Source organism: Epinephelus fuscoguttatus, linkage group LG12, assembly GCF_011397635.1.
Source record: "Epinephelus fuscoguttatus linkage group LG12, E.fuscoguttatus.final_Chr_v1".
Lineage (NCBI taxonomy): Eukaryota > Metazoa > Chordata > Actinopteri > Perciformes > Serranidae > Epinephelus > Epinephelus fuscoguttatus.
The window spans coordinates 7,785,449-7,800,310 of NC_064763.1; the positions used below are offsets into that span (position 1 = coordinate 7,785,449).

Genomic DNA, 14,862 nt, shown 5'->3' on the forward strand with positions numbered 1-14,862 from the left:
TTATAGACACATCAAAAGTTTCCGGCTTCATCAGGAACTTAGGAGGTTTTAACTTGACAAAAACACACAACATGTTGTACTAAACTGTAACATACTATGTAGTTTGTGACAGCTCTTCTCGCACTTTATTAATCCTAACCTTAAAAACAAGCAAAATAAAATCAGCCTCCAAAACCTGATTAGCATAATTATGTTCAGTTACTTCTAATGGAGTACAGATCCCCCAATTTCGATCTGCTCTCTGCCACTTTCAACCATCTTTACAACACTGCAAGTTTTATAACAAAACATCTTCTGATCACAAAGCAACGCAGTTTGGATGCCCTAAAGAATGAATTGACATTTAGTGGAAATGATAAATAGTTTGCAGAAAGCTGCTGCAGAACAGATGAAGGAATCATTCATGCAGAGAGCAGAAGTGACTTAATGTGAAGAGAATTGTTTAGGCTTTATATGTATATCATACCCAGCACAATGTCTGTGAGTAAACCCATAGTCTCTGATCATTCATCATCAAACAAGCACTCGGTGACGGGCTTGGTGCTGTTGTTATTATGGTTGCATGGTTCACATGAGACACTAAATCAACCCCCTACGGTAAATGCATGATTAATCATGGAACATTATAAACATGAATAATAGGTTTCAATAATTTAACAACATTTGGAAAACAGCAGATAACTTTGGTGGTTCAACTTCATCTTGTTTGTGACATTTTCATAGTCTGAAGAAAATATCTCAGTACTGTCTCTTATGTTTGAAGCCCAAGACAATCATGGATGGGATAGAGTAAGGTTCAGGTTAAAAATGGTTTATACTAAGATGAAGGCAAGACAGAGCAATGATGTCATTACAGTCATTTTCTCCTGGTAAGGATTCCCTCAGTGCTCAACAAAATATATAACATGGGTCTAGTTGTTTTTAGACCTTTTAATGCGGCAAAGTTAAATATTATATCTTTAAATTAGTAGAGTGATTGTATCCCTAGGATGACACCGTCTCTCCACCCATGCAGCCCAGCTATGGACATAGAAACACAAACTGTGTGCTGCACATATTAACGTGCACATCGCAACTTCTCCACAGAGAGGAGGCTCAGTTTTGATCAGTTTGGGGGCTGAAGAGAAGTCAAGCTACTTATATTTATATAGGCCAAAGTCACATATCACAGCTTTGCTTCAGAGGGCTTCACAATGTGTACATCATCCTCTGTCCTTACACTCTCCATTCAGATAACAAAAAATGCAAGTGTCTGCCATGCATATGCATATGCATATGTAGCCACAGTGTTCTTAAAATCTAACAATATTGTTTCAAATGGGAAGTGACAGATGGACTTTAAAAGTAGAGACATTCATATTCTACTGCAAAGAGCAACTGTTGTCTTCCTGCAGTAAATCCCTGTTTCTTTTGCCATGTGGCAAACTGTCAGAGGACTTGACTGCACCTACAGAAAAGCAGCATCTGTGTTTTACATCACATCCAACAGATCTATCAACCAATCAGACTCACAACTGTCCAGTCAGCAGAGGATTCACATTCACACCAGATGGCGAAAATGATCTACTGTATGATTAAAACTCAAATTACCATTCGTAAAACGTGTGTACAACTGCTCCTACTACTGAATACTTACTACACCATCTATATACTTAATATCATTTGTTAAAGTAGAGTATGTAGATATGAGCAGGGTTCTATGACGTAATCCTTGATAACATGTTTAGACCTGTAAATGTGGGAGGAATTTAGTTCCTTAAATATTCTGTTTGTAATTTAAAATAATCAGAATAAAATCAAACCAGAACAGAGTATGTCGGACATATTGGTTAAAAGAATTCTATCAGTGAGGAAAAGAGATGGGTAAGTTGTAAAATAAAATCTGAGGGGATCGATTATCCTGCGTTGCAATACTCTGAAATCCAAAGAATACATTTTTAAAGGTGGATGCTCATCTAATTTGATGCTACAGTTGATTTTAAGCTCAACTAGGCTTTGCCAAGAGCTCAGACTCAATCTCAAAGCTGTCAATACAGACTCCTTATTTCATGATCTTTGGTTGCCCACAGTCTCAGAGATGTGCTTCACTGTTTATTAGATCAGTCATAGGAAAACGCACTTATAACTCATTTTGACTCTCATTCACTTGGGACTAAAATGAATCCGTGAAAGGACTGCGCTACCATGGAAACAGCAAAGAACCTAGAAATTTATCAATTGAACAAAGTTGGTATAAAGGGTCAAATTGAACAGTAAAGGGTTCGTACAAGCAGAGCAGTAAAAATGTGTTTGGACACGGCAGGGGGCAACATGGCTCAGAGAGGTGGGTGGCATGTGGTGAAGGTTAAGCACTGGTAAATGGTTAAAGATCATGGTTGAAAGAATTGGGTTAGTAAAAATGTGTGACTACTGACTACAACAGACAAGGTCACTCATCACCTTGGCAGCATGCAACAGCCTCTGCAGTGTCACATTTATGACCAAACCAATCCTTGAATTTCCATTTATATTTGGATGCTTTCAGTTTGCCTAACGTGGCTGCTACTTCCCTCATTCACATCTCTTTCTCCTATCTTAGCTCCACCAATCAGGGAAACCAGTGAGATGTGAGGATGGAGGGACTGTATCAACCAAACAGGACATCCTCTCTACCTCCAATACTCATGACACACATCATCTCATCTGTCCCATGATGTTTAGAAATACAAAGGGTTTTAAAGAAGAACAGAGAATTCTTATAAATGCTGCCCCAACACCAAACTGGTGTGTCAGGTCGCCCGAAATATTACATGGATAGATGATTAAAATCGGCTAATTACACAACAGACATGAGGGAGCAATAAAATCAGCTAGAAATGCACACAATTTGTGACAGGCTGCAGGTGGAGTAAGTCTGATACGTCTCGGGCTCAGGCGGATATTGCAGGATTTATGGTATTGATTGTGCAGCTGTGTAGAACAAACATTTGGTGCACTCGTGATGGAAAATAAGCAGAAACCAAAGCTTTTAGGCTGAAAAGGCAAAGTTGCATAGGCGTCTGTGTGATTCATTCATGACTCAGCTTATTTACATATCTGATGACTGTATGCAATAAATAAAATCATGAATAATGTCAGAGCGTCTGTTGGTGCAGCAGCTGGGTGTTACTGAAATGTTCCATCAGATGAGCTGACCAGTCACTGGAGAGATTCAAATTAAAGGGTGTTGCCATCAGGTAAAAAAAATGTTCTCAGATGATAGACTGTCTCATACTTGACAACATGAACATTGTAAATGGGTCCAAGTGTTTTTCCTGTTGTCATGTTTGTTAGTGCAGTAGCTCACAGGAAGTTAAGAGGGACCAAAGCTGTTGCCCTACCAACAGGATAGCAATGAAACAATCTATACACCTGTGGTTGCTTGCTCCTTGTCTCCTTGTCCTGGAACATCCTCAATGATAGCAGACCTCGGTCCACCATTATTAAGGATATCTGAGTCACGGAGGAGCAAAGATGGGATGAACCAGAATTACCTGAATGGAAAACACTTAAAGATTGTGTGGTCATATACCATAATTTGTCATAAGTATATTACTTATTAAGATATGACAGTGATTTTATCACCCAAACTCAGACCTACAGCCAGAGCACAGCAGCTTAACTTGCATTATAATACTGCTTACTTTGTTTCAGTAGCTCTCTAATTCCTTCCTTCCTTGGCATCTTTATTAACTTGTTACTTTGCAGATTCAGATTAAAAATACAAAATGTGGTCAACAAAGAAACTATGCTGTAATATCATGGGTTAAGATGAGACTTTTTTCTGTCCTTGGGGTGAAATTCACATGCTATACAGCAGAATACAAAGTAATTAAAATTAGCCACACCTTTACCAGCTGCAACATTAATTAATGCAGAAAAATTATGATCCAATGATATAATAAACATTATTCCAAAACAGACCATTCTTTTGTACTGTTACTTAAGACTTTACGTTAAATAAATGATTTTTACTTGCAACAGAGTATTTATACAGTGCGATATTGCTACTTTTACTTGAGTTAAAGAGTACTTCTTCAACCACTGGATAAAACTGGTACTGTGTATGTGATCAGGCTACGAGGCTCCTGCTTGATCAGAGGCCTGAAGAGAGAGAGAGGGGAAAGTAGAGGGAGGGGAGGCATGCTAGCTTGAGAAAACAACACAAGACGTGGCTCCTGCGGGGCTCAGAGAAGGGAGAAAGCAAATGAGTGCATGAGGAAAAAAAAAACTAAAGGACAATATGGTACAGTAACGTGCTATTTATATGGTGGGATGGGACACAGTGGCGGAGTGCAGAGAGATGGTAGTGGAGGTGGTGGAAAGTACCTGGTGAAGTCCGAGTCAGGGAACAGGCTTAAGTGATATGGGAGGGGGGCAGAGTGGAGGAGGCTTTTGTCGCACTCCACTGGGGAATAGTGTCGGGGGGAGGGTGCTTTGTCACAAAGTTTGTTCACAGTGCTGTAAACTGGCTCAGGAGGCCTACAGTGGAGCGAGAGACAAGAGCAGAGAGGTTAGTGTCCAGAGACCGAGGTGGGAGAAGAGTGTGGGATAAACAGAGATGATGGAGGCACACAGATGAAAGACACGAAGAATAACAAAAGTAAAGCAGAGACAGGAGGAAGTACTGGTAATGGTGTAAATGGCATATGGTTCTTGCTGGTCAATACACAAAAGCTGACCTTGAAAAAAAGGCACTTAAATTAACTCATGCCCTGTCACAATCTATAGCACATATTGAACAATCTGTTGTGGCTATTACACAGTTATTTTCATCATCCACCGATCTTTCTGAATAATAATTTTGATAAACTGATTAATCCCTCAGTCTATAAAATATCAGAGGTTATGGAAAATGCTCAGGGAAATGTTCCACAGCCCAAGGTGATGTCCTCAAACAGATTTTTTGTCAGACCAACAGTCTAAAACCCAAAGATATTCTGAGTGCAATGAAGAGCACAGCAAGAAGCAAAAATCCTCATATCCGAGATGCTGGAACAAAAGGACTTTTGGCATTCTTTTCTTGACAAATGACTACAATGACTGGAGACTGATGAACCAATTAAATGACAACTGTAATTATTTTTTGGCACCAGCCTGCTTAGTTATCCATTAAACTACTTTCTGTCAACATGTTACATGTGGTAGAGGTATTAATATTACTTGATATCTTAGAGATTAAATGATTTACAGTTTGGGGAAATTCATTTCTGTTATGACAATATATGCAACAAGCTAATCCAAGAGCTCTTAAATAGTGTGTGCTTTGTTAGGTTAAGTTTTTTTTCCCATTAAATAAAGGGATATGACTACTGTGGCACAAATTTCATTCAGGTATAGATCATACATCTTAGCCATAATCACAGTACAATCAGTGTAGGGGAGTGATGAGCTACATGTAATTAAACTTGTATATTAACAACATTTTGCAGTAGCTTGATGGTAGTTCAACTACAATCAGATTTTGACAGTGATTTAAGTAATTGCATTACTTTTTTTGTTGTTTTTTTTTTTGCCATTTTTTGTGTAGCTAACTACTGAATCTACAAACAATTTCAAGGCCATAAAAGTACAGACAAGATTTTTTGTTTTTATTTTAGCATTGCTTCTCTACTGTCATTAAACACCCATTTGGGCAGGATTAGTCATAAGTATTGATTACTGCTATTTATTGACAAATGTTAAGAGAAGTTAGACCTGGCTTACTGGTGCAATAATACCCCTACCTGGCTCCCAGCTTCTGAGGGCAGGTGTATGACTGATGGGCAATGTATACAAAATCAACGCTGACATGAATAGTATTTTATTTTTTGGGTATCTGTAGGCAATGACCCAGATGTAAACAGGTGTGCACTTTTTGCAATAAACTCACTTGAGTGGCATTCTTTACTGGCAATATATATTATATTTTGTCATAATTTTGTATCACATGTACATTGTCATTTTGGTTATTTTTTACAAAGTTGTTTGAGCTACCTTTTCTAAGTAACTTTAGTTAACCAAACTAGGTTTTCCTTTGGGCAGCTTTGCTGTAGTTCAACTTCTTTCAGTGTAAAGTAATTGGCAGCTTGTAAAATTATGCTTTCAAAGTAGCTCCCCCAACATTGATACTGTCACTGATACAGTAGTTTGGTTTGGCAAGGATCTTTATCTTCATTTTATGGATACTGTCAATCTCCTGTTATCACTTGCTATAAATGTAGCAAAGAGTCATAAAGTCATTGAGCTGACTAAAAAAGCAATATAAATCTAAAGTTTGATAACATTATTATTCACCATACACTACTGGTCATAACAGCCTAAGAAAGACTGTAGAAGCAAAAGCCCTGAGTGTGTTGGACTGAACAGGGTGTGTTTTACATTTTGCTTTTAAATTTGACTCTTTATTAGTGAAAGACGGACTGTGTCATTTTGTCTTTTAAGTATTATAATTTTGCTTTAATGTGTTAGCATGCTCAGCAGACAGGGCGATCTACTGGAGAAACTCTATTAGAACAAACATGAAAACGCCCTCACTGGTGGCTCCCCTATTTAAAAAGGGAATAAACATTTTTTGCAACATCAGCATGCATACTAACATTTTAAAAAAGTCAATATTCATATATTCTTTTGGATAAAAGAAGCCTGTCTCTAAAGAGAGAAGTTAAGGGACAAACATTCAACTGTTGTTCAGAATGTATTCATAATACATAATGGAAAGAGGCTCATGCTTAAAAAAAGAGTCATGATGTAATTTCTATTTCCAACGATTCCTCGCAACAACAACAACAACAACCAAACAAAAAATAAAAAAACAAACATGCAATGCCAAACATGCAAGGGCATGCAGTAGGTGACTGAGCATGCTAAGTATCTCACCTCAACTGGAAGTGCTGGGAATCAAACCTGTGACCCTCCCCGTCATCTAGTGAGGGATTTCTAATAGGATGGAAAAAGTCAACTTTTGATAACCAACCAATGATAAAGATCTTTGATCATAAAATGCTGTAATGTTGCCAGTTGCATTCACACATAGATTAAGACACTGATGTAAGACACACTCGGGGGCATGCTACACAGAACAAAACCAGACAGCAGAAAACAGAAAAAGCCATGTCTTTGAAAGTAGTGAAGGCAAAGTCTATGTCAGGGACTCATCAACAACATCATCACTAAACACTGGAGTGTGTTGGCTCATGAACAGTGAGCCTGCATGCAGAGGCAGCGCTCATCTGCTGCAGACACACTGCAAATCCATATCGTTGGTTAAACATTCAGTGAACGCTCAGTGTGTGCATGTCTGCTGTTTGTGAACTGATGTGGACTCACATGTGTTAACTGGAGCATGCCATACAGTGTATGAGTTTGGAAAGGAGTCATTTATGCAGAATGTGTGTGTGTGTGTGTGTGTGTAGTCTCTTGACATGAGGGTTGTAGTCATACTATAGCAGACAAGATTAGAGTAGATGGACATACTGTACTGTAGGTCTTGCCTACACACCATGTCATTTACACTCAAACACACACACACACACACTGCCGCATGGACTAGACTTGTGATGTCACTGTTTAGCCTGCCTTGAGCATACTGCAGCACAACACCACCACGTATACACTTCTCTCCTCCTAATCCTCCTCCTACTGCGTTGTCTCTCTCTCTCTGACCAACTGTTGTGTGTTTGCATCCCTTTCAAACATGAAAACATCTTCACAAGCAACTCTGTCCCTTCTGGCAAACTGTGGCTGAGGAAAAAAATGTAGACCTGAAACTATCTGGCATCATCTCAATAACAGCTACACACAGCAGCCCTTCTTTACATTCAAGCATCTAAAGAAATAAATGACACTACAGAGAGTTTTATTGGCTTCGCCCTCCACTGCATCAGGTGATACGAGCTGCCTTTCAGGCAAGAGTGTTTCACTAATCATATATCAACATGACTACCCAACGTGGCAGTGCTATCAAAGAAAGGATGAGTGTGAATGTCTTAGGACACCAAACAAAATGAGGTCACTTCATCTGCTTGCACAGTGTTTTTCTTCAGACAGCAGAAAGCTATGACAAGAGACTGAGGAGGGGGAACACATAGCCAGCCCCTTCGGCAGAAAGAAATGTTGGCATTGTATGTTTATGCAAATCATGTATAAGTAACATGTGTACGTTTTGTATGTGTCATATAAACATTTCTAAAATGACGTAGTATATGAGATGACTTTGTCATCAGGAGGCAGCCTGGTTCCAGACCATAGACCCTGCCCACTCAACTGAATAGGCTTGCATCTCTGGTCTGGCATACTGCAATGAATTTGCGATTTATCTCGTCCAAACGATGGACGGACCAATGAACGCCGGGGGTCTAGCGATTAGCCAATCAGCGCCACACTGATGTCAACCCACGCCGGTGGGTAACTGATGAGGATAGCAACAATGGCGACCGCTACAGATCCTACAGACCACATTAACGATGCTATCGAGGTATTTCGCCACTACTCGCGTTAATGGAGGACCAAATTAAGGAAGCTGCTAAACTGGATTTAACGGCGATGCAGCTGGGCGTGCACGACGACGGAGACATTTTAAACGGGCAATGCTCGCTTGTTTTCGGCACCCGAGGCATGGATACTAATGACATCAGATTCTGGGTGAGTCGTTGATCTCTACTGATTGGTTAGGGAAAAAATCAAATTCCCTCCCCCTTGTAAATCGCCTTCAATGGAAGTCATGTCAGACTGAAGGTTCTGGGAGCTTCAGTCTGACACTCAGGCTAATCAGGAGGTTGAGGGGATGGTGGTTGGTGTGTTACTTAGGCCAGTGGCTCCCAGCCTGTGGGTACTGACCCCGACTACAGGTCGCCAAAGCTTCACAGAAGGTCGCAAAGTCTTCTTGATTTTAAAGGGTGTAAGACAACTCATTCATTCATTCACTTATGTGGAGAAAATTAAATGAAATTTTCTTTTCTTTCAAAGTTTGTATTATTATTTAATATATTTTAAACTAAACAGTGAATTTTAAACCATAGACAGACACTGACATGATCTGATTTAATGAGTAAAGTGTTTTTAATGACCTTATCTATATGCTTGTTTTATGAACTGCTTGTCTCTTTTTATTATGTTTGTCTCCTGTATTTCGGTGGACCGAAGGCAAATTGATGGACTACAAAATTCTATTTAAATTCAATAAATTGTAAAAAGAGCAAAAAAAAAAACCCTCACAGGATAAGGGCATGGTGAAGACTTGAATAAAAGCTATATTCACAGAGCCTTCACGTTCTGCTTCTGCTTAGAACAACCAAAGAGCAAATATAACAGGGAGAGTAAGACACTGAATTTGTCAAAAAATAAGCCTATTAAGTAAAAAAAGAGAGGACTGTATTAAAAGTTAATAAAATTGACAGGAAAACTCATCTTTGATGCAATATTCACACGAAATAATCTGGTGAAAATTAATTCAAATTGCCTGTTTCCCACAAACTCCCCGCAGTTATTGTGTTCACTTTCTGGCTTATTTGTACAGTGTACCCTGTTGTGGTTGTTGTTTTGGCAACCCTTTTTCTCCACTGAGGACAGTACCAGAAGACGCTGTTGTTTTTTAATAAGACATTACTGTGTGACTGAGATTGTGCCCCCCTAAAATGGTATTTTAAGCCAAAACCTGATCTTTTTCTAACCATGACAAGGTGTTTTTTGTGGCTGACCCTAACCACATGTTAACCACAGCATTGTTGAAAAGTAAAGTTTCAACATATCTGCTACATAATAATGTGCAAATGTAATGTATCTGTGATTTGCAGAATCATACAATACATATTTTTCTGGCTCTTGGGCTGACACAGTTTAATGCATGTCAAAGATCAGAGATCAGAAATGTAAATGACATTTCATATAAGGCAAGTGGTCAAAAACATGCCGAGAACCAAATATTTTATACCAGATTTTATACTTTGTTTGACCCCTGGATTCTGCTTCTGCTGAGTCTCAATACAGGTGTTTTTTTCACCTGCTACAATGCATCAGTTAAAACTAAAGTCAGGTTGTCAAAACTCTTCACGGAGTCAGTAAAAGAGAAGTCTATGTGAACCAAGCTGTGAATAATCTTTTAATGCTTTCACACAAAATGCATTCGATGACCACATTTTCCAAAATCCATGAACTCTTGTCTCATTCATAATCCACCACCTGCAAAGCACTATATATCTGCAGCACATTATCCAAACGCTAACACACTGTTTTCTTAACAGTTAAAACACATTTGAAACAGAGTGATGGCAAATTCCGTGCATTTCTGCAATAACCATATTGAAATACAGAGAAAGTCTTGGAAGAATATTTACAGTAAAATGAAATAATAATCATTCCAAACACAGCTGGAAACTTTCCCAGGTGTCCTGTTTTTGTCTTGTTACCAAACAGACAAAAGGGCTTCAGAATTATTATTATTAGGGTCCGGGCAGCTAAGTTAAAGACAAAATTCTAGAGTCATGGTAAATGATGTGTGGCAAATTTCAGAATTGTATCTCAAAAACTGAATTTTTGACAGCATTTTGAATTTTGCTCTAATGTGAACAATTGCAGTCAATGTAAAAATGGCAATTTTAAACATCAGTTTTTCACTTATGAAGCAAATCAATCATTGTTAAAATAAATTACCAACATCTCCATGCTGTCTAGATGCAATATGTGTATTTTCAGATTTTTGTTTTGATAACTGAATTTTTTACAGTGGTTTGAAATCTGCTTTTCCATGGATGGACGGCTACTAAACCTGCACGTCTGGCTTAGTCAGTTTGTGAAGCTACACATGAATTGTCACTGACTAATTAGCTCAGTGAGATAGAAATTGATTCTTAGTCTCAGAGGTTGTGAGTTCAAGCCTCAGCTGATGAAAAAGGCAGATTGTGTTGCTAAATTCCTAAATGTCTTCCAATTCTTCTGCTTGTTGCTCAGAATTGCCTAAAAATGCCCGACCCATCGCTGCGCAGCAGCTATAATTAATATTTAGTTTTTGCTGCCCTGAATTTATTTTTTTTCATCAGTTTTTTTCTCTCACAAGTTAATTATTATTTGTAAAGATAAAAGAAAAAAGAATACTGAAGCAAATAACTGCATTTCTGATTCACTCTTGTTACACACACTTTAGTACAGTCAATAAAGGGAAAAGGTGATATTCTTATTTTGTAATGAAATACTGATTTATGTGACAAATCATACAAATTTCAAAGATAAAGTTCATTGTTTGTGGAATGATGTCTGATGTTAGTGTTTTTAGGTCAGTGTGTTATTAGTGACAGTGTTTGCTTTCAGAGTGATAACAGTTGCCAGTGTTTTGACTCAACAAGCTTAGTGCTAAGTGTTTTGGTGGTTTAATGAGTTTTGGAGGTGAGATAAACTGTTTGTCCAAATGCATGTTGGTAACGTACTAAGTATGAAGAGTTATGAAAAAGTGTCTTTAGTATTGACCGATGCTTGTTAGCATTTGAAAAAACTGTACTAACCCAGTGTTGAGATGCAGAAGTCAGAGAGGTCTGCATAGTTGGCTTCGTTTCTCCTGCTGAATCATTCATATTACAAAGAGCTGAGCTGAGGCAGCCAGTCAGTCCACATCAGACCAAAACACAGTGACCTTGTAAGGACCCGTAGGTGCCATTTAGAGTCTGGAAGGGACTGTACAGCTGGCCTGTAGAGGTGCAGTTCATTCCTCTTTTTATTTTATTCATCAGCCTTTAACTCAGCCAAGTTTTGGAGTTCAGATGCTTAAAAGGACAGTGACTGTGCATTTGAGAACTTCTTTCCAAACTAAAGGCAAAGGCTGTCAGAGGAGTATCTGAATATTTAAGAAATCAACAAAATCTCAAATGCACTAACGTTTCAAAGGATAATTGTAGACAATCGTGCAGATGATCTGAAGTAGCTACTCTACAAAAAAAGAGGTTGTTCCTAACACCAGGAAATAAGGTGAAAATAACTAAAGACAACACAGGGAGCTTCAAAAGAATTTGGACAGCAATACATTGCCTATACAAGGGTGTAAAACATATGGTCTGCAAGCCAGCATTGTCCTGCCAAAGGGTCCAGTCAGGCCCACTGGAGGACTTTGCACACCTACTGCTAATGCTCTTGTGAAGGCTAACAGGTGCCTGGGTTCAAGAAAAAGTTAAACAGATAGCAGCCTAGTTCATGTTAAATGCTGCTTCAGAGGCTTTTCCACCCTGACTAGGATACAGATCTCTGAAAACACACTGAATACTTACGGTGATCATATTCAAAGATACTGAACTCTGTGAAAAATATTCTCAATCAGCAGCTTCAGTATGAAAGACTCTGTATCAGACTTCTATCTAAAAACAATAATGGGGGAAGGTTATTGCTAAGGCACTGCCAAAACTTTTGATTTGTAAATGGTTTGTGAGGCAGGGGATAACTTTAAGGTCTAGTGTGTAGGATTTAGGTGGATATACTGGCATAAATGGAATACAACATAATGAGTATGTTTTCTTTAGTGTATATCTCCAACAAAATAAGAATTATTGTGTTTTAGTTACCTTAAAATGAACTGTTTATATCTACATAGGGAGCAGGTCCTCATCTACTGAGGTCGCCATGTTGCACAACCATGTTTCTACAGTAGCCTAGAACAGACAAACTAAACACAGGCTGTAGATAGGGCCATTAGCGTGTTTGTCCCATCTCGGTGATTTTGCCTTCCTTTTAGTGGAGTCTTTTCATGAGGAGTTTTAGTCCATGAGCTGCATGGCTCCAAATTGCTATGAGAACAGGATTTAAAAGGTAAGTCTGTGGGGTCTTAGTTGCCAGAGCTCTCTGCTGTTGGTTAATCAAGCAGAAGGGTTTCCCTCACTTGGCTTAACAGAACTATGGATATTCAGAATTTAGATTTCAGCTTATTGAGAGCACTTTTTGGCTATTCACATCAGTGATAAAATTAGTAAAGCTCAGGTGCATAATCAGCTGTTAAAAAAAAAAAAAAAAAAAAAGATCAACTTGTTTGTTGTAAAGGAACAGTGCGAAAGATTTAGGGGGATTTAATGTATTCTAGTGGTGACAGTTGCAGATTGCAACCAGCTGAAGCTTCTCCCGGTTAGAATTCCTCCAGCGTTTATTGTTCAGGAGGTTTTTAGCGGGAGCTGAATGATCTGCGGTGGTCTCTTCCTCACCAAAACAAAAGGACCAGGTGATTACGTAAAATCAGTGAGAACACTGAATAAGCTTTTTCAACTTTAAAAAAGCAGTGTTCTTCTGATGCTACTCGTCACAGGAGGGATTCTAACTATGGTGGCTGACGTGAAAACGCTAATGGCCCTATCTACAGCCAGTGTTTAGTTTGTCTGTTCTGGGCTACTGTAGAAGCATGGCAATGCAACATGACCATCTGCCTAGACAAGGACCCACTCCCTATGTAGATATAAATGGCTCATTCTAACATAAACATAACAATTCATATTTTCAAGTGAGTACATGATAAAGAAAACGTACAGTACTCATTATATTATATTCCATTTCTGCCTATATATTCCCCTAGAAGACACTGAAGAGTGCTTCACTTTAGGTCAGCAAGGTAATCTCAAAGGCTATTAGGGATGCACCTTGACCAAGAGCGAATAGTAAACCTCTTAACTCCAAAGAGAATGGAGGACTAATCCTTCACTCAACAAAGCTTAACACAGGGGTCCTTCAGTTATCCTCTGAAATGAGCTTTTGTTATCACTCTGCTGCAATATTCCTCCACTGCTCTTTATTTTGGAGATGAAGTATGACAACACAACATAATTCTTGCATGCAACACTGACCTCATCTAACAGAGAAGGCTTATAGAGTGTTTATATTCATTTGTTCATAGTGATATATGCCCATTGTCCTTGATGTGCTGCCTAAAAATCTTCTTTCGTATGCCATTCCTCAAACACAATGACATATAACTCATCAACAGAGCAGCTGAGGCTGCCACTGAGACCAGACCTTCTGTTTGATCAGCAGCAGGTGAGCAGAAACACAGACACTTTACTCTCAGATTTGACTTGATAGGAAATTAGGCCCATGTGGTTGGGAGCCGTGTGGCAGCTTGCTATGGGATTAGGTGTCGGGGCAGCTGAGGTGGGGAGCTGCTAATGTTTGGCTGTGACTCACTCGAGTGAGACGTCTTAAGCTTTTTTCTGTTTGTACTGGGAGCAGCTCTGGGAGAGGAGTGACTGATAAAAACCCAACAGGTAGTAAATATACGAGGAAAGGGGAACAAACTGAGAGAGCAAACACAGCAGACATTTTTTGACTGCCAAATAACAAACTGGAACTTTCAGAGTTCATGTAAGTTAATGTAAGCCAATTTCCACTGTTCATTAAGAACCAAAAAGCTTAGAAAAATGTTACTAAAAAGCTTTAAAATTTTATTTAGTGCTTAGTATTTGTAGCACCTTTGATACTTTAACAGCTCTCCTACATGTTGTAAAATTTGAATCCCTCACAGCTGATTTATGCTGTTGGTTCATAGTTTTTTCTACCCACACACATATATAAACTTCTGGGTCTGTTTCTGTCACTTTACTGCACTGCGTCATTAAAATGGTGATTGTAGCAGTGATACTGCAGTGTAGCTTATCTTTACAGACATAACAAAGGGTTTGTCATCTCAGCTCCTGAGATGACAAATCCTCTAATAACAGGTATGAACCATGAGTCAGATAAATTATATATCTGGTTGTTTTTCATTTTTTGGCAAACCAAAAAATCTCAACTGATGCCTGGAAAATACACAACCAAGCAGCGATGAAACAGCAAGACAGCACCTGTCTCTGCCACTGATTGTGCAAATGTATTCAACTGTGATGTCACTGCTGTTGGACCTGAGACAAC

General features: G+C 38.8%; 1 protein-coding gene across 21 annotated transcripts in view; it reads right to left on the bottom strand.

Moving 5' to 3' along the window:
- Positions 1-14,862, bottom strand: part of dlg2 (discs, large homolog 2 (Drosophila)) — a 256,794-nt gene that overhangs the window by 33,267 nt on the left and 208,665 nt on the right. For 16 of the 21 annotated variants that reach the window (XM_049592539.1, XM_049592558.1, XM_049592542.1 and 13 more), the window contains 2 exons: positions 6,877-6,936; positions 4,348-4,500 (listed from right to left, as the gene is read on the bottom strand). The exons of 2 other annotated variants lie outside the window; for them this stretch is intronic. In XM_049592539.1, coding sequence (XP_049448496.1) covers positions 4,348-4,500; positions 6,877-6,936 — 213 coding nt within the window. The remainder of the gene's footprint in view (positions 1-4,347; positions 4,501-6,876; positions 6,937-14,862) is intronic. 3 more of the 21 variants (XM_049592547.1, XM_049592545.1, XM_049592544.1) reach the window with 1 other exon arrangement.